We start from the raw sequence: 23840 nt of genomic DNA, 5'->3' as shown, positions 1-23840 counted from the left end.
CGTGGTGGTGGGAAAATTCGTGTTCACGTAATTTCAAAGATACCGGAGGTTGTAAGAGTCATGTAAAGAACTCCCATATGCCTTCTACTTATCTTTACCAATTGTTAACTTTCGTCTCATTTGGTTTATCATTTCAACTTTATTCGTATACTTACCGCCCCCGCCCCCGAACATTTGCAACCAAGTTGCAGACATCTTTTACTAACAAGGACATCTTCTTACATAATCACAGGCCGAGTAAAATTAAGACATTACATACTGATAGTTTGTGAACCAATCCACAGTTCACATTCAAGTTTTTCCAATTTTCTGTATGATGTCCTTATTTCCCCCACATCCAGGGTCTAATACAGGAGTTGCATTTAGTTGTCATGTCTGTTTAGTCTCCCTGATTCTGGAACAGTTTCTCAGGCTTGGTGTTCTATGACCTTCACATTTTGGAAGAGGACAGACAAGTTGCATTGAGAACATAATCAGCAGGGATCTTTATTTAAAAATTAAGAATTTTTTTTTTTTCGGGGGCGCCTGGGTGGCTCAGTCGGTTAAGCCTCCGACTTCAGGTGATGATCTCAGAGCTCAGCTGGTGAGTTCTGCCAGCTTAGAGGTCTGTGCTGACAGCTCAGAGCCTGGAGTGTGCTTCAGATTCTGTTTCCCTCTCTCTGCCCCTTCCCCCTCTCAAGAATAAACATTTAAAAAAATTTTCTTAAGGAATTTATTTTTTTTATTTACTTTGAGAGAGAGAGAGAGAGAGAGAGAGAGAGAGAACGCGCGCACGAGCAGGGGAAGGGCAGAGAGGGAGAGAGAGAGAGAATCCCAAGCAGGCTCTGAGCTGAGCCTGATGAGGGGTTCAGTCTCACGACTGTGAGATCATGACCTGAACCGAAACCAAGAGGCAGACATTCAGCCGACTGAGCCATCCAGATGCCCCTAAAAATTAAGAATTTTAAGATGGAGACAGCAGAGTGTGAACGCAAGCATGGGACCCATCCTTGTGCAGGCCCTCTGTACCTGCACAGGTCAGAAGTCCACGAAACTGGCCAGTTACTTTACTTCAAACTTCCTTTGAGGGAATACTTCTCTTTGGGCTTCTGGTCCAGGGCAGTGGCCAGAGTTAGGTTGCCTTTTGGTGCCAGTGCAACGTATAGGCCACCTTGGAGACAGTACGAGTTGAGTTAGCCTTTGGTGCACAGGTATTCAGGGCCATACCAGCCACCAGCCACCAGACTGTTTTGGTTCACAGTCAGCGTGGTTAGTGCCTGAACTCAGACCCCTCTTTGAACCACTGCACCCTAAAGCCAGTTAGGGTCAGTGTACTGGATTCGATAGTGTTCCTCCAAATTCACATCTTTCCCAGAACTTCAGAATGTGACCTTTGGAAATAGGATCTTTGCAGATGTAATTCATGAAGATGAAGTCATAGTGGAATTGGGTGGGCCCTAGATCCAGCCTGACTGGTGTCCTTGTGAGAAGACACACAGAGAGAGGCATGCACAGAGGAAAGAAAGCCATGTGAAGAAAGAGGCAGAGACTGCCAATACAACTACAAGTCAAAGAGCACCAAAGATTTCTGGTAACTACCAGAAGCTAGGAGAGAGAAACATATTCTTCCGTCAAGAATTCAGAGGGAGAATAGCCCTGCTGACACTTTAATTTTGGAACTGATACAGTCAAAGCCCTCACATGAACCCCCAAGAGTGGCTCTGAGGCTTGTGGGGGAACAAGTTAGTTCAAGTCAGTTAACCACATTCAAAATGACTTCCTTTCTGGGGTTAAATGATCCAGCTTGATGCAAATATATTGATGGGAAGGGATTATGTCTTTCTTATCTTTACATCCAGGAGTCAAAAATCATTAGCAAACAAACCCAGACCTGCCACCAGTTTCCTTGCCCCAGGAAGTCTTCTTTTCTCTAGGTCAACTGGGCGATGTGGGTGCAGGCAGTCTCTAGTGAGTTCTGACCTTTGGTCTCCTCCCAGCTTTGTCACTCCTTTAACAAACACATAATATGCACATAATATCTAAGCACATATGTGCTATTGAAATTCTCCATTTGCTGAGAAGCCTATGACATTAATTAAAAAAGGAGGCCATCGGATTGATGTGGCTTTATGCCAAGGGTGCTGTTAAAAAACAAAATTCAACTAAGTAAATTTAAAGATCAAATTGACTTTATTCAACGACTCATGAACTAAGCAGCATTCCATCTAGCAAATAGAAAGCTCCAAAGAGCCGTACAAAATGAAAGGCGTTTATAGGCAGACAGGGAGTGAGACAAAGAAAGATTGTTTCTGGCAACTTCACCTTCCTTTGGGGGAAGGGCAGGGGCCTATCTTGTAGATGACTTCACTAGTGCTGACCAGGTTACTCCAGACTGGAGTTAAAACTTTCATTCCTGGAAGAGGCTGAAACTGCAGTTAAGTTAGGTATTAAGTCTTGGTTTGCTGACATGGGGCCTGGCATATGTGACTCTATTTGGGGCCCGTTGTCTCCCTTCCTTCCTCCCTTCCTTCCTTCCTTCCTTCCTTCCTTCCTTCCTTCCTTCCTTCCTTCCTTCCTCTCCCTCTCTCTCTCTGTTTCTCTGTTTCTCTCTTTCTTTCTCTCTCTTTCTCTCGTTCTTTTTTTCCTCTCTCCATACAACGTGAGCCTCGAACTGAAGATCCCGAGATCAAGAGTTGCACGCTACACGACTGAGCCTGCCAGGTGCACCTCTTTTTCTTTAACACTGCTTACAGAAGCAAACAAGAACCCAAGACTGTAAATGCCTCAAGGTTATGAAACCAAAATGCTAAGAATGGCCATTTACAAACAGCTTTAACTAACAGCCAACTAGGCATTAAACTATAGGCAACCAATTTCCTGTCTTTATTTTCTCGCTTTCTTTGTTGAGGTCTTTCCCCTGGCTTCTTTCCACTTCAATTTGGTACTGCTGGATTTGAATTGATTTTTGCTCAAATAAACCCTTAACATTTTTAATATGCCTCAGTTTATCTTTCAACAAGCCCGAACCCACAGTTCAGGCCATACCAGCTAACAAACTCAGGGCTGTCTCCTCTGCTCACATTTATCCTTCCTTAGGAGTACCTTTGTCTCTTCTCAACATCCTCATCTGGCTGTATAGTCACTTGGGTATTCAACAGATTGAGCGCCTCCTCTGTGCTAGAGGCTGATGAAACAGACAGCTTGGCCCTGCCCTCGTGGAGACACACACTAAACAACCCAAGTGTGGTGGGAAGAAGCAGGATGGAGAAAGAACCATGTCTTAGGGGGAGGTGGCAGGGAAGGCCTCTCGAAGCCCATTGTAGACTGAGTAATAAGGGACCAGAAAAAAGGGACAGCTGTGGGAGATGCAGGGCCAGAGCCTCACAAGCAGAGGGCACTATAGAGCCCGGAGATGGGCTGGAGCTTGGTCGGGGAGGGTAGAGGAGGAAGGGTCAGGCCAAAGCCAGATCCTTCAGGGCTCCAGGGAAATTCATTTGGATTTCAGCCTAAGCGGAAACAGGAAGCTACTGGAAGATCTTGGGTTTTTTTTGTGTGTTTTTGTTTTTGTTTTTTTTATATAATGGTTTTATTGAGGTATAATTTACATACCATAAAATTTAACTGTTTTAAAGTGTACGTGTCAATGATTTTCAGTAGATGTTGCAGAGATAGCATATCTTAGTCCAATTTTAGGACGTTTTCATCACCCCCAGAAGTTCTGTTGTGTGGTTCCACTTGTTTTCAGTGTCTGGAAAAGGCGAATCTGGAAGGACAGAAAGCAGATTAGTGGTTGCCTGTAGTTGTGGCTGGGAGCAGGGAGTGACTGCAAATAGCATGAGAGGGTTTGAAGCTAGACGCTGAATGAATGGGGGTTGGGGATTGGACCTCTTCCTCTGTCCTCCGTCCACATGCTGCCCGTGAGTTTATCCACTTTTTTCAGCTTTTGAGCACACATTTCCCGAAGATGCCTCTTCTGTTGCTGCTTATTTTTTTCATGCATTCAGCAGTCTGTGACTGAGAGCTCAAAGCTCTGGCAGGACATGGAATATAGCAAGTATCTTGTGTTTCTTTCATCCAGAGCATGAACAATGCTTATGCATTACTGTCAGCTTATCGATTGAAGGAAAGAATACCATGTCTAAGCAGTGCACCCTGTCTTTCCCACCACAAGTGCAATCTGATTGATTATAACTGTTTCTTTTCTTTCTTTTTTTCCAAGTTTTATTTTTAAGTACTCTCTGCAACTAACATGGAGCTCAAACTCAAAACCCTGAGATCAAGAGTTGCATGCTCTGCAAAGGAAACAATCAGCAAAACTAAAAGGCAACCGACAGAATGGGAGAAGATATTTGCAAATGACATATCACATAAAGGGTTAGTATACAAAATCTATAAAGAACTTATCAAAAGCAACACCCAAAAAACAAATAATCCAGTGAAGAAATGTGCATAAGACATGAATAGACACTTCTCCAAAGACATCCAGATGGCCAACCGACACATGAAAAAACGCTCCACATCACTCATCATCAGGGAAATACAAATCAAAACCACAATGAGATACCACCTCACACCTGTCAGAATGGCTAACATTAACAACTCAGGCAACAACAGATGTTGGCGAGGATGCAGAGAAAGAGGATCTCTTTTGCATTGTTGGTGGGAATGCAAGCTGGTGCAGCCACTCTGGAAAACAGTGTGGAGGTTCCTCAAAAAACTAAAAATAGAACTACCCTACGACCCAGCAATTGCACTATTAGGTAGTTATCCAAGGGATACAGGTGTGCTGTATCGAAGGGACACATGCACCCCAATTTTTACAGCAGCACTATCAACAATAGCCAAAGTATGGAAAGAGCCCAAATGCCCACTGATGGATAAATGGATAAAGAAGATGTGGTATATATATATACAATGGAGTATTACTCAGCAATCAAAAAGAATGAAATCTTGCCATTTGCAACCATGTGGATGGAACTGGAGGCTATTATGCTAAGTGAAATTAGTCAGAGAAAGACAAATATATGACTTCACTCATATGAGGACTTTAAAAGTCAAAACAAATGAACATAAGGAAAGGGAAACAAAAATAATATCAAAACAGGGATGGGGACAATACACTAGAGACTCATAAATATAGAGAACAAACAGAGGGTTACTGGAGGGGCTGTGGGAGGGGGGATGGGCTAAATGGGTAAGGGGCATTAAGGAATCTACTCCTGAAATCGTTGCTGCACTATATGCAAACTAATTTGGATGTAAATTAAAAAAAAAAAAAAAGAGTTGCATGTTCCTACTGAGCCAAACAGGCGCCCCCGATTTCTTAATGTCTCTCCCACCTTGACTTTCATCTCTCAGGACAGAGACTATGTCTGCTTTTCACTGCTTTCCCCTGGCACTTGGCACAGTCCTTGGAGCAAAGTAGGTACTTCATGGATATTTCTTAAATAAATGATGGGAACAGGGTCCTTGTTTGTTCTCAGCTGCATCTCCCTTGTCCAGAGGACAGCTTAGCACACAGTAGGTTCTCAGCTACTATTTATCGAATGAATGGATGTGGTATTTCACTGGGAATGACATCATTTGCCAGTAAACCCCAGAGGTGGAGGTGGTGTGGATCCTGGGTTTTCTGAGAAAACTCACTCACTGCTAATAGTCACTGAGCTCATTTAAGTCTCAGGCAGCGTGTGAGGGGCCAACCTGCACCATTTTATCAGATCTCCTCCTGAGTCCTAAAGGTGGGTGTTATTATGATACCCATTTTACAGAAAAGGAAATGGAGGCACAGAGAGGGCAAGCTATTGACCCACGGTCACACAGCTGTAAGCAGAGGGGGCAGATGGTTCTGAAGCTTGAGCTCACAACTTTTCCTGTACGTATTTACATATTAAAGGGAAAAGCTTAAAAAACACAATGATTTATTAACCAGAATTAGTCTTTTATAGTGAAATTGTTTATCTTGAACAGGGGGCCTATATGGAACACACTTTTGACAGGAATATTGCTGGAGCACCTAAAGTCACAGTGGATGAGTGTGAGCACTGAGGAAGGTATAGGGGAGCGAATCTTGCCGCCCCAAGATATGACTCTTTGGCGCACTGATTATTTTCAGCTGGTTATTTTTAAGAAACTGCAGACATGAGAGATGCTCTGAAAACTGAGAATTTACCCTTTTGTAAGAGATATTCATACATATAAGGGAAACACCCTTTTGTAGGGATGTCTCTCTCTGTCACAAGCAGAAAGAGGGGGATGGATAAATAAATCTCCAGAAACTGTTATCAATAGAGACAGCATGGACTTAAATCTACTCTTGCTTCCTGTGCTTTCCCCAGGAGCCTCTCAAAAAGGAGAAGCTCATCCCCAACACCTTCTTTCGTCTTTAGCTGGAGATGGTATTTAAAGTGATACCTTAGATCATTGTGGGGAGTGGGTCTCACGTATACAGGCAGTATGCATGTTATTGAACTCTTTTTTTCTTCTATTAATGTCAACTTAATTTCTAGACCAGCCGAAAGAATCTTGCAGGGTAGAGGAGCATGTGATGGAAGAGACATTACTTATGCCTCTGGATGTACACGATCAAGGCCACCACCCTAGATGTGCCCCTTATCTAACTGTAGATATCCCTTGATATCATACAGGTCCAGGCCTTGGAGACCCCACTGTTCTCAGCCTTGGCGAGCATCAGTGTCCCTTAGGAGCTTGTCAGAGAGGCACGTTCCCAGGCCTCCTCCCGGTGGCTGAATGAGAATCTCTAGAGGCAGGGTGGGGAATCTGCATGTTTAACAAGGCTCCCCAGCGGGTTCTGATGCCAGCTGCACAGGCCACACACTGAGAAACTCCTCTGGGAAGGCAGTGCCCTGGTACTGGATAGAACAACAGTGTTCAGAATACGGGAGGGGCACCTGGGTGACTCAGTCGCTTGACTGTCCGACTCTTGGTTTCGGCTCATGTCATAATCTCACGATTTGTGGGTTCGAGCCCTGCGTTGGGCTCTGAGCTGGCAGCGCGGAGCCTGCTTGGGATTCCCCCTCTCCCCCCACCTCTGCCCCTTCCCTTCTTGCGTGCTCTCTCTCAAAATAAATAAACATGAAAAAAACAAAGAATGGGAAATGAAGGCCCACCTCCACATCATGTTACGTGCTCATGTAATTTATCTTCAATAAGAAGCTGAGGTGTGGGGTGCGGGAGTGATAAAGAGATTCATCCTTTGGTGTTTTTACCTCTTCTTGGTGCCCTGCAACAACCATAATGCAAGGAAGTCACAATTCAAAGGGGGTTCATCTTGCAAATTTTTCTTCCCATGTCTCCATTCTGCACTAGGATTCTCTTTTCCTGAAAGTGACTTACAGATCCAGATGTCTGCTAGAGTCCTCCTCCTTTTCCCTCCCCCGCCCCGCCCCCGCCCCCGCCCCCGCCCCCCTGCCCTAGTTTGGTAATTTAAACCTTCTAAACGTGTTTCAGCGTCAGGCCCCAGTGACAAATCCAGCCTCAATTCAGGAAGGATGGGGGTGGGGCATAATCCCCCCCTAATCCGGTTGTGTGCCCCCCACCTCTCTCTAGGCTGCGTGCCTGTCTTGGTAAACTTTGGTTTGTGGGATAGCGTGGGAGAAATCCTTGAAGCATATGGAGCACCAGGTGGGTATTAAATTCTGCCCCTTGGTTCCCCAAGAAAGCTAGCAACTCGAAAGCAAGTCAAACTTGTCAGCGAAATCCAGGACCGTTCCGGCGTGCCTGACAATTTAAGAGCACTTTGAGGAAAGCATCCAGGGGCACAAGCAAAGAGGATTAGACAGAGGAGACTAACTCCCAAGAAAAAGATTTAGAAGAACCACTGCCCCCACCAGGTTATTCAGCTGAGCACAGGAGGAGCCTGGGTGTTTAATTCAGGTTCTCAAATACAACTAAATAATCACATCAGGACAATCAGTAGCTACTTTTCACTTTGAGGCAAAACAAGATGATGGACTTAAAGACACTTCCAGCCCAAGGACAGGGTTTTTAGCTGATTTTTCTACCCCAGAGTCTCATTTTGACATGCGTCTGCACGTAGCCTGAAGTCTGCAGCATAGACAGCACCACCTGGACCCGTGGTAAGGTTCCAAAGGCCTTTCCTTGAATACTAGATTAGTGTCAGAGCTTCAGCAGATTGTATGGCAGCTGTACTTCAACAAAATAAATAAATTAATTGAAAACAGAAAGGAATTCTAGCTGACATGTTTAGATATACTCACAATGAAGCAGAACACGAGGGAAGAAGTACAAGCAGGGAACATGCCCCTGGCACTTATTATGTTACAGGAATTGTTCTTAGGACACTAAGAACATGATTCTCACAGCACTGCAAGTAATCCGGAGGTAGGTGCTGTAATGATCCCAACTGTCCTGATGAGGAAACAGAGTCACAGAGCTGCTAAATGACTTCGCCCAAGGACACGGAGCTACTTGGTGGGGCAGCTGGGATGTGGACTCAAGGCAGCCTGGACACAGAACCTCATCTTTAACCATTATGTCACACTGCCTTCTGTAAAATGACAAGGCTGTGACAGGCTGTGACATGATAGCGTAGAGTTCCTTGCATGGGTACAAAGAGTTTATGTGTTGCTTTTCGTGGTCAGACCTCAAGTTCGGTCATGACTCCAACTGTCAGGTTCGGAGACCCTCATTTCTCCCACTGGGAAAGACACAACAGTTGACATCTGCATAAATTGCCTTTAAGACTCAAGTTTATGGGTCTCCTTGGAATTTGTGTTGAAACAGAAGCTGTCCACACGGCTGAGAAACAACACTCGACTCCCCACTCGACTGCACTCTGAATTTATTTCTCTGCTTCTACGCCTGGATCCATCCCAGCCTCACCTTCCCTGGCCCTGCTCCGTGCAGAGAAGCTGGGTTGCTTGGCTAGTCTGCGTCTTCAGCTACCTCCAGGTCAAGGTATGACCCAGGCACCCAGGATTTAAGGGAGGAAGGACTAAAGGCATCTGTCTTATCTTCCAGTGGCAGGAGTGGAACCATTTGTCTCAGTGGCCGCTGGGTCGTGCCAGTGTGGACTGCCACAGCTCTCCATTTGCTGGGGGTATTCTGCCAGGACGTAGAGGAAGCCACCCAGGGCTGCGACAGCCATGGCTGTGTTGTGGGAGGAGCAGCCATCTGGGGAGAGAGAGTCCTCTTTGTGAGTACTGTGTGGCGGCCACAGTTCCGTTATGAGTGCTTTTCAGATGCTTTCTCAGCCAGCCAGATCCCCTTTGCTGGATGGCCACCCATCCCCCAGCTGCTATGAGTGCTGGTCACTAATGGCTCCCTTTTCCAGAGAAATGACTGCAGCCAGTTGGAGCCTCCTCACTGGGGGCGTCATGCCTCCTTCCAATGACTCACTTATACAGGACACAAAAGCCTAGCCCTCCATCTCAGGGGGGTGACTCAGGTCTGATTCCCACTCCAGAGCCTCCTTCCCCTGGGATCTGACCAGGAGCCACATCGTTGTCCAGCTCCTTCCTACCTTCCCTTGCTCTCAGGCCCTGCATGAGACCTTCTAGGACAGCCTCCCATGCCTGTTTTGCATATAGGGAAACTGAGGCTCAGGTAGCACAGCCGAGCTCCCCAGCTCTGGCGACTCCACAGCTCATTTCTTGACCCTGACAGCCTCCTGCATTGCTGCTTCAGTCTTGCCCATTCCCAGGTGACCCTGAGCACCTGCCTGAGACAAAAACTCCTTAGATGTTACTTAGTTCTCTGAACTCAAAGTGGGATGCCCACCTTTCACTCCTGAGCAGAAGGAGCCAGGACTTTCCACTCCCCTCAGAGTCTTGGAGAAGGGACAGACCCCAGCCAGGTCCTTTGGCGGGGGAGGGAGAATGCAGGTTTCAAGGAGCCTAATTACCAACTCTAGCTGTCCACATTAACATATGCCAAGTGCCGTGGGGAGTGCTTTGCACAGTGAACTGATATTAACCCCCAACGGCTCTATGAAGGAGGCACTGCTAGGTCCCTATTTTACAGATTAAGAAACTGGGGCTCAGAGAGGTTGAGTGACTGCCACAGTGAGGAAGAAGCAGATTCAAACCCTGACAGCGTCATTTCAAACCCTGTACTCTACATCTCCATGCTAGCTGCCCCCCTGCTCCACAGGTGTGCAGCAGAAGGAAGGAGACAACACCACTCCCACCTGGGCAGCTTCCTAGACTGCTGTCGATCTGCCGGGGCCCAGGAAGGACCTCGGCCTTCAGAAATTCTGCAGCTTCCTCTCCAGCCCTCAGGACGGTCCTGGGGTTCAGCTGCGTGCCTCTAGGGAGCAGCCAGCTCTCCAGGGTGTGCACAGCATACCCCCTACCACCTGGTCATAGGTAGCCCCAGCCCCCTGTGTCAGGCAGGCCTAGTCTGGGCAGGGGCCTCTGGAATCTCCAGAGAACTTCTCTCCTTTCTCCAGCCCAGCCTTTGGTGACAGCTACAAAACAACCCATTGGAGTTATGCTTCCCTCTCTTGTTTACCTGCAGGCAGATGATGCGGCTGCAGGGGAGCTCATGGGGAAGCATTTAGTTATTGGGATCATTCACCAACATATGCTGGGCATCTACTCTGTGAGCTGGCTGTTCCACCTCCTTCTGCGTCTGTCTTGCAGTTATTTATTTTTTCTGAATAAAAAAGTGGGCATGCCTGAGTGGCTCAGTTGGTTAAACGTCTGACTCTTGGTTTCGGCTCAGGTCCTGATCTCACAGTTCTTGAGTTCGAGCCCTGCGTCAGGCTCTGCACTGACAGTGTGGAGCCTGCTTCGGATTCTCTCTCTCCATCTCTCTCTCTGCCCCTCCCCAGCTTGTGCACACACACTGTCTCAAAATAAATAAATATTTTAAAACATGAAATCAAGTTTTCTCTTCCTTCTTTCTCTCTCCCTCCTTCTCTTTCCCCCTCCCTTCCTCCCATATTAAACCTTTTCTTTCTTCCCTTCTCAATACAATTATATCTTATTCTCATTTTCTCTACACTGGTGGACTGACCAAATAGTTTATTATCTCAATCAGGACACTTTGGGGAGGAAAGGGGGCACTATTTATAATGGCTCCAGGAAGAGATGGAAGCTGGGGACATCTGGACATGTGGTCACCGGGATTATACTGGTCACTTGCCTGCTGGCTCGAGGATTCCCTCCTGTCCTTTCTTGCTTCAAACCACAGTGCACTGACCCTTCCAAACTACATTTCCCAGGCTACTTTGCTCATCATCTGGTCAGGTTTGAGCAACAACATCCACAGGCTGAAAGAGCGGAGAAGCCGGGGTATTTCCTCCCCATCTCTGCCTCCTCCGTGTCTAGCCCCTGCAGGCTCTGCTAACCCCACTTTGCTCCACAGTCTCTCCAGCTCTGCCTCGAGGGAGGGTAGTGGCTTACTGCAATGATTTATCTCTGGGTTTTCTCACTTTTCTGTGTTCAACTCTTGCAACACCTCTGAGAAGAGTTCCCTATATTAAATTCCCTCTGCCTCAAGTTCCTGGTGCAGGTTCTGTTTTCCCGACATGACCTTGTCTGAGAAGGGTTATCTCTGTGATTTTCAGTAACACACTGAAAATTCCTTCACGTCCTTTCACTGGAGACAAGACCTCTGGATTTCCACTTCCCACCCTGCCCTCTACCTCCCAGACCTGGCCCTTCAGGGATGCCAGGGGACGTTTCCACTGAGGTCAACCTGTGCGCACTCTTTCCAGGGTGTCCTGGTTTCACGCCCAGAAGGTCCCTGGGTATTTTCATTACCTGTAAATTGTTTTTCTCGCCTCTTCACTCTTCTTAAAATGTGCTGTTGGTGTTGAAAGGCTTTCAATAATTCTTCATCTTCAGCAGCTGGGAGAAGGGTGAAACGTGACCTTCTCATGATGGATTTTCACACATTACTCACCAAACCTCCTCCCCCTCACAACACCTCAAACAACTCAGATCTTCTCCTGAATCTGGAGGTTCTTCCAGAAGGTTCCTTGAGCACCCATCTGCAGATCCTTACCCACTGTCTAAATTTGTCATCTACTGATGTTTCTCCAGTCGTGGTCCCCCAACCACCTACATCAGAATGGCTGGAGGATCTTGTTAAAAATGCACGTTCCACAGGCCTACCTTGTACCTGCTGTTTTAAAAGCAGACTATCTTTATTTCAGAAGCTTTGCCTTGGGGCGGCTGGGTGGCTCAGTCAGTTGAGCTTCCAACTCTTGATTTCGGCTCAGGTCATGACCTTACGGTTGGGTTCATGAGATTGAGCCCCGAATCAGGCTCTGTGCTGATGGTGTGGATCCTGCTTGGTATTCACTCTCCCTCTCTCTCTGCCCCGCCCCCACTCATGTGGGCATGTTTTCTTTCTTTCTCTCTCTCTCTCAAAAATAAATAAATAAATAAACATTAAAAAACCAACCAACCAACCAACCAACCAACCAACCAACCAACCCTTTGCCTCCTTGCAAAACATCCCAGGCTTCTGTATTTATTCGGAACCTCCTCTGTACCATGCACAGGACAGGTGGTTTCCTATGTTTTAAGTCTACTCCTCACAGCTCAGGAAGGAGATTATTATAGTCATTTATTTACAGATGAAGAAATCAAGGCTCAGAGAGGTGAAGGGACTTACTCCCAAGAGGATCAGCTGCCCAGGATCACACGGCTGGAAAGGGGCTGCCTCTCTTGTCTCCCTATCTCTGCTTCTGTGTCACCCTCTCCCAGACATCTCCCCTGACTACTCCTGCCCAAAGAACTGTCTTCCATAGTCTTTTCTTTCTCAGCCTGTTGTCTCCTTCACAGCCCTTATCAGAAGTCACCATTATTGCACTTATTGGTTAATTTAGGTAGTTTCTGCCTCTTTTCTTCGGACCCTAGTTTCCCCTGGAGCCTAGAACACAGAGCAGGTGCTCAGGGAATACTCATTGAAGGAATGGATTTGTTAATGTAGGTCACGGGGCCAACATCTTCCAATAAGACTGTCTCCCCTCCTGCAGAGTTTTGGCTTTTTAAAAGGTCTGACCCCATTTCCGTGTATGTGTGAGTGTTCATGTGTGTGTTTGCACGCACATACATGTTGCAAATCTCTCTCTGAGCCCTTAACACCACCGCATCACCTCTCCTCACTTGGCCTAGAAATCCAGCCCCCAGCCACCCGCCTGCTCCCAGCCAGGGTACAAGTGCAGCTCACCAGGCCTCCCGAAGCATCCTTCCTCTGGCTTCTGCCAGTTGAGAATGGCCTCCAGCCACCAGAGCTTGTAGAAGTCTGAGAAGCCACTGATTCCACAGAACATGACTGGAAGCAAAGACAGAGGATCTCCTACAGGCCTGTCCCCCAAGCCCACCTGCTTCCACTGCTCAAAGCTGCACAGCGCCACCTGCCTCCTCCCGCCAAGGTGAAGAAGCGCCAGGAAGTGGGTGCTCAATGCAGTGGCTGGAAGAAGTCAGCTCCCAGGCTAGGTCCTGCCTCCCATTTAGACCCTTCATTACAGTCACTCAAGAGTTGGGGTCAGTAGAGGGATCTAGACACCCAAGCTAAGGAGCAGCCACCCAGAGACCCCTTTTCTGCCTCATCTCTGAGGCTTCAACGTCTGTTTGCCCATCAGCTACTCAGTCCAGAGCTCCATCACTGAGTCAGCCTTTGGGGGCAGGAAGCAGTCACATAGTGACAGATAAAATATGGGATGACAAGTTAAATTTGAGTGTCCAATAAATACAATTACAAATTTTAAAGTATTTGTATAGCCCATGAAACGTTTGGGATATACTCATACTAAAAATGTATTTAGTTTATCTGAAGTTTGAATTTACCTGGGCACCCTGTATTTTTATTTGCTATATCTGGCAGCTCGTGTGTGTGTGTGTGTGTGTGTGTGTGTGTGTGTGTGCCCTGTGATTCAGGGACACCCAACTGCTTTGTCCCTAGAGTGCAACGCCAGGGCTCACTGTTCTCCATGAAGATGTCCCGGGTTGGGTACGCATATCCAATAGCCTCAGCTCTCTGGTTCAGGTCCATCATGTTGGCACAAAAGAGGTTCATGTAGTGCTGGCTGTGGCGGAACAGCCCCTCCGTGCATCCCTTCTGGGGAGACAAACACCCGGAAATAAGGAAGTCAGTGGCATGGGTGACAGACTGGCACTGTTACAGAAGACTTGCAATTCTGAGATGGTCTGGCAGGTGGTTGCCTTTGGGGAAGCTCTTTCCCTTTTTCCCAGAATTTCTTCCCCATCTACACATCCCACCTGCTGGGGGCTCTGTCACTGGGGGATCAGAAAGAGCTAGGTTTGAATCCAGGCTCTGCCACTCAGGAGCTGTGTGACCTTGGCTGGCTAAGTTAACCTTTCTGAGCCTCGAGGGTCTACACAGGGAAAGGGCAATGCTGCTGGGAGCCACACCAAAGGCACTCACATGGATGGGTGCTTCCATAGTTAGGAAGGCCCTGACACAAGCCCAACACTGAAGGACACACTGTAGCAGTAGCTGCTGTCACATTCAGATTGCAGGCTAACCCAGCTGGCAGCTTCAGGGCTGCTCAAACTGTGAGCCATGGACTGGTCTCAGGGACAGGATAGGAGATGAGAAGAGACTTTAGAAACTTCTGTAGCAATGTGTCAGAGTGGCTTTCTATCTGTCCAACCTAATAATTTAAAATAAGTTAATTTTAAATTTAAAATTTTTAATTTAATTTTAAATTTTATTTTAATTTTAAATAATTTAATAAAAATAATTGATATGATATTTAAAAAACAATTTTCCTCGTAATCTGATTTTTTTTGTATTTACAGAAATACTGGACTGTGACAGCCTGCGGATAAATAACATTTTTTAAAAAACCTGACAAACAAAAATATTAAGTCCCTTTTCAGCTAAGGATTTCTGGTCATGGAATAACATCTTTCAATAGAGGTAATGAGGCTTACTTTTCTATATAAGGAAATATATATGTTTAAAAATTATTATCGTTATTGGGGCGACTGGGTGGCTCAGTTGTCCGACTCTTGATTTTGGCTCGAGTTATGTTCTCATGATTTGTGAGATTGAGCTCCGCATCAGGCTCTGCACTGACAGCTTGGGATTCTCTCTCCCTCTCTCTCTGCCCCTCCCTCATGCTTGTTTCTCTCTCTCAACAATAAATAAATAAACATTTAATAAATTATTATCATTATTTAGCAAAGTTTGAGCTCCTGGGTTTGGAAGAGCATGGCAGGCTGCAAGGGTGGGGGTGGGGCTGGCTTGTCTTGGTTTTGTTTTCTGGAAGCTGCTATGGACCAAATATTCTAAATCCTTTTCAATTTGTTATTGTTTACTAAATTCTTTCTGCTGCTTCTCTTTTATTCTTTCTCTTTTTTTTCCGAATGCCTATGATCCAGTTCAGCATGCAAAGCTATCTGTCCAACAGAATCCCTTCCCCCCATCCCCTCCAGTTTGGTTCAATGTTATAGTGGGCAGATGGTAAGCTACTCTTTTTTTTTTTTTTTTTTTTTAAATATTTATTTATTTTGGGAGTGAGAGAGAGAGAGTGAGAGCATGAGCGGGGAATGCGCAGAGAGAGGGAGACAGAGAATCCCAAGCAGGCTCCGTGCTGTCAACGCAGAGCCTGATGTAGGGCTCGAATTCATGAACTGTGAGATCATGACCTGAGCCAAAACTGAGTCAGATGCTTACGCAGCTGAGCCATGCACACGCCCCTATGGCAGGCTACTTTTACTACTCCTTCCCAATGCCCAAAGCACAAGTCCAAAAACCTGCTTATTTTCCTGGTAGGTACCATATAAAACCATGCCCCGAGTCAGTCTCTGGGCTGATGGCTCAGAGCCTGGAGCCTGTTTCCGATTCTGTGTCTCCCTCTCTCTCTGCCCCTCCCCCGTTCATGCTCTGTCTCTCTCTGTCCCAAAAATAAATAAACGTTGAAAAAAAAATTTTTTTTAAAAACACATTTTTTTAAGTTTGTTTATTTACTTTGAGAGAGAGAGAGAGAGAGAAAACACAAGCAGGGGAGGGTCAGAGAGAAGGAGAGATAATCCCAAGCAGGACCTGCAGCGTCAATGCAGAGCCCGATGCAGGGCTTGAACTCACGAACCTCATGAACGGTGAGATCATGACCCAAGCCGAGATCAAGAATCAGACACCTAACTGACTGCGCCACCCCAGCCCCTCTTTACCTTTTTTCCCCCCTCTGAGTGTGAGGCTAGCCCACATGGGCACTCACCAATCTGGCTGAGAGGAAAAAGAGCAGCTGGTGAGACAGGCAATAGCCTGAGCAGCCGGGCTTGGTCATGAGGGTCCTGCAGAAGTCTGAGAGCCTGCAGGGCTGGCCACCGTCGGTCCTGGGGGAAAAGTGGTTCAGGCCCTAGAGAAAGGGTGTCCTAAAGGAAGCCTGGGGACATGGAGACTTCCCTGGTCCCTATTCCCCCACTAGCTATTAGAACCCCGGTAGTTTCCAGGCACCCAGCTGTGCACAAGGGGTTGCTGGATAAAGCACAGGTGTACTGTGACTTGATTTGCTAAATCAGTATCCCAGCACAGGGGAGGTGACCCTGGAGTTACCCTGGGTTGGAGGAGCTCCAGGAGGCTGCAACTTCTTATTGCTCCTTGGAACCCCCAAGTACAACCTTTCCACCCTGCCCTATACAGCAGATCCCTGAACCTCAGACTGATTCAGAGCTTGCTCCAAGCTCACGAGCTCATTGCACAGCCGGATAAAATGGTAAGTTAACTGGGATCCAGTCCTGCTTTCAGAGACCTACAGCCCAGTGAGAGGGGCAAAACCATAAGACAAATGTAAATTGCACCTATGGCTACCAGTGGTCCTAAGAGAGCCAGCCCACCATGGGAGGTCAGCTTGTAGTGAGGTCAGGGAAGGCTCTGGAGGAAGGATGCTGGGGGTGGCCCTAAAGTATGAGCAGAGTTACTTAGGCATGGGGGAGGGGTGGGGCAGGGTGGGAGAGGCCCACAGAGGCCAGATGGGCACAGGCGCGGGTTTAGAAGTGGGACAGAGTAGGCACTGTCTATCTGACAGTGAGAGTCTGACACGAGCCCCAGGGGCTGGCCTAGAGAAACATGGAGACCTGGAAGGGCAGTAGGACTTGGGGCTTTGTTCTGAGAACAATAGGAAGCATCACACAGCAGGCAGGAGGTTCAAATGTGGTTTTTGAAAGGATTGTTCTGATATGGGAGACTGGTGGGGTGTGGAGTGGGGTGGGGTGCATGTTTGGACCAGGCGTGAAGTATTGAGTGGACAGTGGGGGCCAGCTCAGATGCCATGGGGGGTGGGAGAGGTTGGTGTCTGGGGTGGGGGGTGGCTGTACCTGGTTTCACACAGACCCTTGGGGACTGGGAGAGTGTGTGGAATGAGAGGACAAGCAAAGAGCAAGTACTTTTGGGGTTTTTGGAAGCAGGGCAAGTACAGGAGGCCCACCCTGTTCCCAGCAGCTGCACCAGACACGAGTCACTGCTTTCCTCTGAGAAGGAGTCCTGAGTCTCAAACGTGGGGTAGACCATGGAGGCATCTGTGCAGGTCCAGGCACGCGGAAGCTTCCAAAACCCAGGCTGGATGGTTGATTGGAACTCTGGCAGAGAGGTGAGGGTGGGGGGGAACACCCAGAGGCAGTGGGCCATCCCCTACCTTACTGCCCCCAGGTTCCTCTAACTCCAAGCCAAGCAACTAGGTGTCCCACCCCCGTTACCCCTGACCACACACAAGTGCGTGCTTAGGGCTTTGAACCTTGTCTGCTGGTTGCACATTGTGTTTGAAACACTCAGGAACGCTTCTCCAAAAAAAACAAAAAAACTTTTTTTTTTTTAATCCATAGGAATAGTGTTGGGACAGGCTTTGACCAAATCTACTGCATCCCCTGGAAGTTTGAGACATGTAAAGGGTTAGTTGACTCCTTTGGTTTGGCTAGAAAGTGGAGCTCTTGCAAAAAAGATGCCCAGCTTAGGGCTTCTTTAGGATGACACAGGTTGGGATAGTCCCAAGGGCCAGGCCTGGGAGAGGGTGGGGAACCTGGATGTTGGAGGTAGAGAGGGCTGGGTATGGTCACATGCAACAGGACTTTGAGAAGGAAGGGAGGACTGGCCAATTATCCCCCACTCACTCCCACCTCTGACTGGGAGCTGGGAGCCTGGGAGGCAGCACTGGACAAGTATGAGGGGCTGCCCCCCTCCACCACCCCCAGCAATGATTCACTCCAGGTTTATAGGGTGGGTCAGAGACTCAGCATTATAAGGCACAAGAGAGATACTAGCGAGAGGCTAATATTGGCAGCACAAAGGGCTGAATTACCTTTGAGGTATCCCACTCTCTGGGACAGACCAGACCCTCCCCTCCAGTCTAGGATGAAGGGTCCCAAGCCTGGGGGGAGCTAAACAAATGAGGGGGGACATGTTCCCTACTCTCAGCCCTCACTGCGCCACTCCCTGTGTGGGTGGGAGAGGTCATCTCAACCCAGTCAAGGATGCCCAAACATTCCTCAGGGGCAGCCTGTGGTGTGCTTCGCCCACAGGACCCAATTGGTTACAGGTTGTCCCAGACCATCCCTTACACTGGGAGGAGCACCCCCAGCTGCTGTGTTCTGGAAGAAATGAGATCCCCGCCCCCCCCACCCCTGCTATTACCTCTTAGGTACTTGGGGTCACTCAGCTCGAGGTAGAAAATGGATCTGTGAAGGAGAGGTGCTAGTTTTTCCACCAGCTTCCCCACACTCAGGCTCAGCGGCTGCAGCTGGGGGTCCCGAGCCCATTTTTCCTGAACACCTTTTAGCTGCACTGGAAAGGAAAAGAGATCATTCATTCCATCATTTGGCAAATCATTTGGACAGGAAAAATTATCCTAAGCTATAATGCTTACTGAGCCTCTCTGCCTCCTCCAGCTCCTGAGGAGAAGGAATTCACTGAGCTTATTGGAAATTAGACCTGTGGGGCTCAGCTGGGTGATGGCGGTGGGGGCACTAGAGTGCTGGAAATTGGCAGCCAAGAGCTTGATTTCTGGAGGTGAGCCTTCATTCAGATCCTGACTCTGATACTTTCTTGTTGGGTGACCAGAGAAAGATATTTAATTTCTCTCCATTTTACATTCTTCATCTATAAAATGGGGGTAATGATGGCCCTTACTTCTTGGACTAATGCATAGAGAGGACTTACCATTGTCCATAGTACAGAGTAAGCACTCAATAAAGTTTACATATAAGTATCAATTAATCATTTAAGGCTTGCTGTCCAGGAGAAAAAAAAATGAGGGAGGGATTCAGATGCAGTGTGGAGAGCTGCTGTATACAGTTGAATAGGTTGTACATTGCACAAGAACTGCACACAATCCTATCATGGGTTTGTGTATGTATTAAGCCAAGTTTCCAGCAGATGGCAGGCAAATGACTTGAGGAAAGAGACATCTTTTTCTAATTTTCACAAAGGTGCCTTATGGATTACTAGTGGCCCTACAGGGATCGGAGAAAATGGTGGTGGGGGGAAGGTAAGAGGTGGTCAAGAGAGGAAATGGGAGGGAGAGCCTCAGCACAGGGCTGAGAGGGTAAGAGGTGGCCTGAATTGTTCTCTGCTCCAGGAAGAGAGCTTTGATGGGGAGGTTGGGCGAGATTTAGGAGGGTGCTAAGCAAACCTTTCGGGGTGATGGGCTCTGTAGCACTCTTCTCCAGGCTTGGCTCTTTCCCTGCCCTTGAACCTAGGCCATCTGCTCCTGAAGCCTTGTTCCAGATTGCTTGGCTCTACAGCAGAAGGAGGGTACTGTGCTGGCACCCAGAAGGGGTAGCCAAGTCATCAATGAGATGAACCCAACCTGGCCTTATGGTGGTGCTGGGTCCTGAGTCGTGTTTCTATCTCTCCTATTCCTCCCTGCCTGTGTGGCTGCTGCTGCCACCTTCTGGATCACGCTCTTGGCAGGTGGAGGTAGTTGGAGGGACCCTTTTCTCTTTGAAGGTCAATGTCCACCTGTCTACCTCTGAGAAGAAGGATTCAGAAAACCAATGGATATCCCATTACTATTGGGCCCCCCAGAATGTGAAATCCTTCTCACTCTCCCAGGAGGCTGAGAACGAAGGTAGGACCGTGAGTTCTGTGGCAGCCAGTGGTTTTCATGCCCTTTCAAGCCCTTCCTGCATTGTATGGGCTGACCCTTGAAACCAATAAGAAATTGGGGAAATGGTGTGTGACCTCCAAGGCTTGGTTGTAAAGATATTGAGGCTTCTGTCTTGCTCTCTGTGAGGCCACTTGTTCTCAGGGAAGCCGGCTGCCATGTTGTGAGGGCACCCAAGCAGCCTTATGGGAAGGTCCACGTGGTGAGGAACTGAGACCTCCAGACACCTGCCAGCACTAACTTGCCAAGCCTGGGAGTGAACAGGGGTGGTTCCTCCTGTCCCACTCAAGCCTTCAGATAATCACAGCCCTGGCTGACATCTTGACTCCAACTTCATGTGACACCTGAGCCAGAACCACCCAAACTGTTTGCAGATTCCTGACAGAAATGGTGACATGGTAACTGTTATGTTGCTTTATGCAGTTAAGTTCGGGGATAATTTGTTAGGCATCAGTAGGTTACTGTAAAAGGAAAGGGCAAAGTTGTGGAGAGGAGAGAAAGGAGGAGGGGGTGGCCCTGGTCTGAGGCTGTTGTGTGGTGTTGGTGTGGGCCATCACCTCCCTCCTTCCCAGCCACCTCTACCCTGTAATGGTTCAGAGAATTGGAGCTCAGTCAGAGCAGGGTTCTTTTTTTTTTTTTTTAATTTTTTTTTTCAACGTTTATTTATTTTTGGGACAGAGAGAGACAGAGCATGAACAGGGGAGGGGCAGAGAGAGAGGGAGACACAGAATCGGAAACAGGCTCCAGGCTCCGAGCCATCAGCCCAGAGCCTGATGCGGGGCTCGAACTCACGGACCGCAAGATTGTGACCTGGCTGAAGTCGTACGCTTAACCGACTGCGCCACCCAGGCGCCCCAGAGCAGGGTTCTAAGCCTGCCTCCTACACTTATTCACTATGTGACCTTACTCGCTATGTGAACTTGGACATTCTCTCTCTCTCTCTTTTGAGAGAGAGCAAGTGAGCATGGGAGGGGGGAGAGAGAGAGAGAGAGAGAGAGAGAGAGAGAGAGAGAGAGAGAGAGAGAAAATCCTAAGCAGGCACCATGGCCAGTGCAGAGCCCAACGTGGGGTTTGATCCATGACCCTGACATCATGCCCTGAGCCAAAATCAAGAGTCAGATGCTCAACCAACTGAGCCACCCAAGGACCCCTTCTCTAAAGTCTGTCCCCTCATTTGGAAAAAGAGGATAATCATAATGAACTTACTTCAAGGGTTATGTGGGGTCAGTGAATTACCCCATGCAAACATTTACATTATGCCAGGGCTTGGTGGGTACTTAGTGAACCTTATCTTTTATTAGCTCACGGACCCCAGAAAGCACTCCATCAAGGGAATCACCTGTCCCTCCCTTCTCTCTTCATAAGGAACTGACAGACCCATGGGACTATTATTGACAAAGGTCTGTTGCCTTGTTTCAGGAATGTTTATTCAACCGCTGCTCAGAGGGAGCCCAGTGCTGTGTTTCACCTTCAGGGTGGTCGGGAAAGTCAATGTGTGCCCACCCTGCCCTCAAGGGCTGTTAGAGCAGTTAGATTTGAATACTAGACCCCCTGCCTATCAGCTGTGAGGAATAAGGAGTCTACTGAACCTCTCTGTGCCTCAGAGTCCCCACTTGCTGAAAGAACAAAACAAAGCACTGCCAGCTCTGGGCGTTTGGGGATTACAGCGGGTACCCAGGTAACATCCAAGGCATGTTTGCCGGGCCACATGCTATGGCTTTGTGGGTTCCTTCCTTTATTAAAAAAATAGATTGGCGGCACCTGAGTGCTCAATCGATTGAATGTCGGACTTCAGCTCAGGTCATGGTCTTGTGGTTCGTGAGTTCAAGCCCCACATTGGGCTCTCTGCTGTTAGTGCAGAGCCTGGAGCCCACTTCGGATCCTCTGTCCCCTTTGCTCTCTGCCCCACCCCTGCTCATGCTCTCTAAAAAATAAACATTAAAAAAGATTTAAAAAATAGATTAAATGTTATCTCTTACGGGGCACCTGGCTGACTCAGTCGGTTAAGCGTCCAACTTTGGCTCGGGTCATGATCTCATTGTTCATGAGTTCAAGCTCTGCATCAGGCTCTGTGCTGACAGCTCAGAGCCTGGAGCCTGCTTCAGATTCTGTGTCTCCCATTCTCTCTGCCCCTCCCCTACTCGCACTCTGTCTCTATCTCTGTCTCTCTCAAAAATAAATAAAACATTAAAAAAAAAAGGTTATGTCTTGCAACTGCATTAGTATAAAGACAGATATGTTTATGTTATATATTACAGCGTTCTTTTTGACCTAAAAGTTCATTTTTATTCCTTCTGACTAAAAGAGAAACGAAAACATTTTCCTGGATCCCTGAAAGTATTCTGTGCCTAATGCGGTAGCCAGCTCTGTGGTTTATTACTATAATTCATTTCTAGAGGTGTTACAGGGTGTGCCTGGGATTAAATGGAGACCCTGGTCCTAGCCTGAGAGGATCTTGGATCTTAGGGGTCTCCAGGATGCCACATGGGGGGTCAAGGGTGTGGGGAGGACACTGGGGCGCCAGGCATGGAAGCAGACCTGTCTGGGAGCCCCTCCTTCCACTGGGACTTGGAGGCTGGGTGGGTGGTGGGTGGCAAGTTGCACTGGCCACCCAGAGGAGGGTGGTGTGAAAGGGGGGCCAGCCAGAGCCCCACGCTGATTCCAAGTCAGCTCTGTCACTTAGGTCAAGGTGGCCTTCTTAGAGGGGCTTCCTGCAACTCGAAGTGAGTGTGGAATGGCTCCTTGCTTGCATTGGCCTGTCACCAGCTCCCTCCACAAGGATCTTACATCCCTGAAAGCTGAACAAACACTTGGCTTTTTTTGTGGAGGCTTCAGATGGCTTTGGCTAGAAGTAGGGGGAGTGGAGTTGGAACCTGATCTTGAGAGTTCCTGGCTTTGTTCACAGGCACCCTCCCATACATGCCTCTTGAAAGGGCACCCTCCCTCTGGCCACCTGGTTCATGGTGTATCAGGAGAGGGGTTGTCACATGAATCATTTCCTCCTGGGAAAACAATAAGTTCCCAATCTTTTCTCATGTGGCCTCTGAATCCTTCTTGCTTCCAAAATAATTGAGTAGAACAGGGCCCCAAGACACCCAAAAGGAGCAAGCTGCCCAGCCCTTCTTTCCTTATAGTTAGAGCAGGATATTTCAGTGGCCAGGAAGTGGTCAGGTCCCAGGGGTACAGAGCAGAGAGGTGACAGGCTGGTATTCCAGGGGTCAGTCTAGGATAACAAGAGTGCACCTACCTTCCAGCACCCGGAACCCCACCACGCCATCCAGGTTGATTTCAGGCAGCCTCTTCTCCAGGAAGGAAATGGCTCTCTCCAGCGCGGAGAGGATGAGGCCTGTGATGGTGGCTTTGCCTTCTGGGGTTTCCGGCCGTGCCAGCGAGGAGGGTCGCAGCGGTGGTGACGCTGACAGCAGCAAGAGCAGGAGCAGGAGCCCTGGGCTGGACATGGCTGGCCTTCTGCCTGAGTCTGGTGCAGTGCTTCAGCCGTGGGGCGGCCCGCCCCCACGTACCCTCCTCCAGCCCCTTCCTCCTTGCCCCTCCCCTGCAAGGCTGCAGACGAGTGGCAGGCAGGGCTGACCCAGCAGGCTGGGCTGGCCTGGCAGAGGTGTCTGGGAGGGGCAGCTGCAGGGGTCTGATTGCCAGGGGGTGGGGGATGGGGCAGTGGGGTGCAGGCCAGCCCTGGAATGGAGCCAGCTAGAGCTGTAACTTCCCACCCTTTCCTTCTCAGTCCTGATTCCCCCAGCTTGTGGTCTACATTTTGGATCCCCCAATTGAACTTACACTCTAG

The 23840-nt window shown here is 48.3% G+C and overlaps 1 protein-coding gene across 5 annotated transcripts; it reads right to left on the bottom strand.

Annotated features, from left to right (window-relative positions):
- Positions 1–2146: 2146 nt before the first annotated feature.
- CE3H16orf89 (chromosome E3 C16orf89 homolog) lies at positions 2147–23599 on the bottom strand. Of its 5 annotated transcripts, none has more exons than XM_045047735.1 (9): positions 23289–23599; positions 18571–18720; positions 17372–17522; positions 16163–16280; positions 13899–14034; positions 13144–13248; positions 11727–11813; positions 7107–7219; positions 2147–3742 (listed from the first exon to the last, which is right to left on the bottom strand). In XM_045047735.1, exons 1-8 carry the CDS (start codon positions 23497–23499, stop codon positions 7119–7121), a joined length of 1059 nt encoding a protein of 352 aa, XP_044903670.1. In that variant the 5' UTR covers positions 23500–23599; the 3' UTR covers positions 2147–3742; positions 7107–7118. The 5 variants fall into 5 exon arrangements, 4 of the variants coding, with proteins under 4 accessions (XP_044903670.1, XP_006942419.3, XP_003999027.3 ...); XR_002150680.3 differs by lacking the exons at positions 2147–3742; positions 7107–7219 and adding exons at positions 9049–9132; positions 10471–10614; XM_006942357.5 differs by lacking the exon at positions 7107–7219 and having other exon boundaries at positions 23289–23598.
- Positions 23600–23840: the final 241 nt, after the last annotated feature.

The sequence above is a fragment of the Felis catus genome, chromosome E3 (genome assembly GCF_018350175.1).
Source record: "Felis catus isolate Fca126 chromosome E3, F.catus_Fca126_mat1.0, whole genome shotgun sequence".
NCBI classification, from domain to species: Eukaryota; Metazoa; Chordata; class Mammalia; order Carnivora; family Felidae; genus Felis; species Felis catus.
Note: the sequence above shows the minus strand (reverse complement) of the source record. Positions and strands in the feature narration are given on the sequence as shown.

What these genes read in the sequence shown, in the direction of transcription:
- CE3H16orf89 (XM_003998978.6), bottom strand. Translation starts at nt 23,499, where the DNA reads ATGTCCAGCCCAGGGCTCCTGCTCCTGCTCTTGCTGCTGTCAGCGTCA. An exon ending in TGACCCCAAGTACCTAAGAG is followed by an intron (nt 17,523 to 18,570) that starts GTAATAGCAGGG and finishes CCTCTCTGCCAG; the next exon opens with AGTTCCAATCAACCATCCAG. An exon ending in GCGAGAAAAACAATTTACAG is followed by an intron (nt 9,133 to 11,726) that starts GTAATGAAAATA and finishes CTCTCTCCCCAG; the next exon opens with ATGGCTGCTCCTCCCACAAC.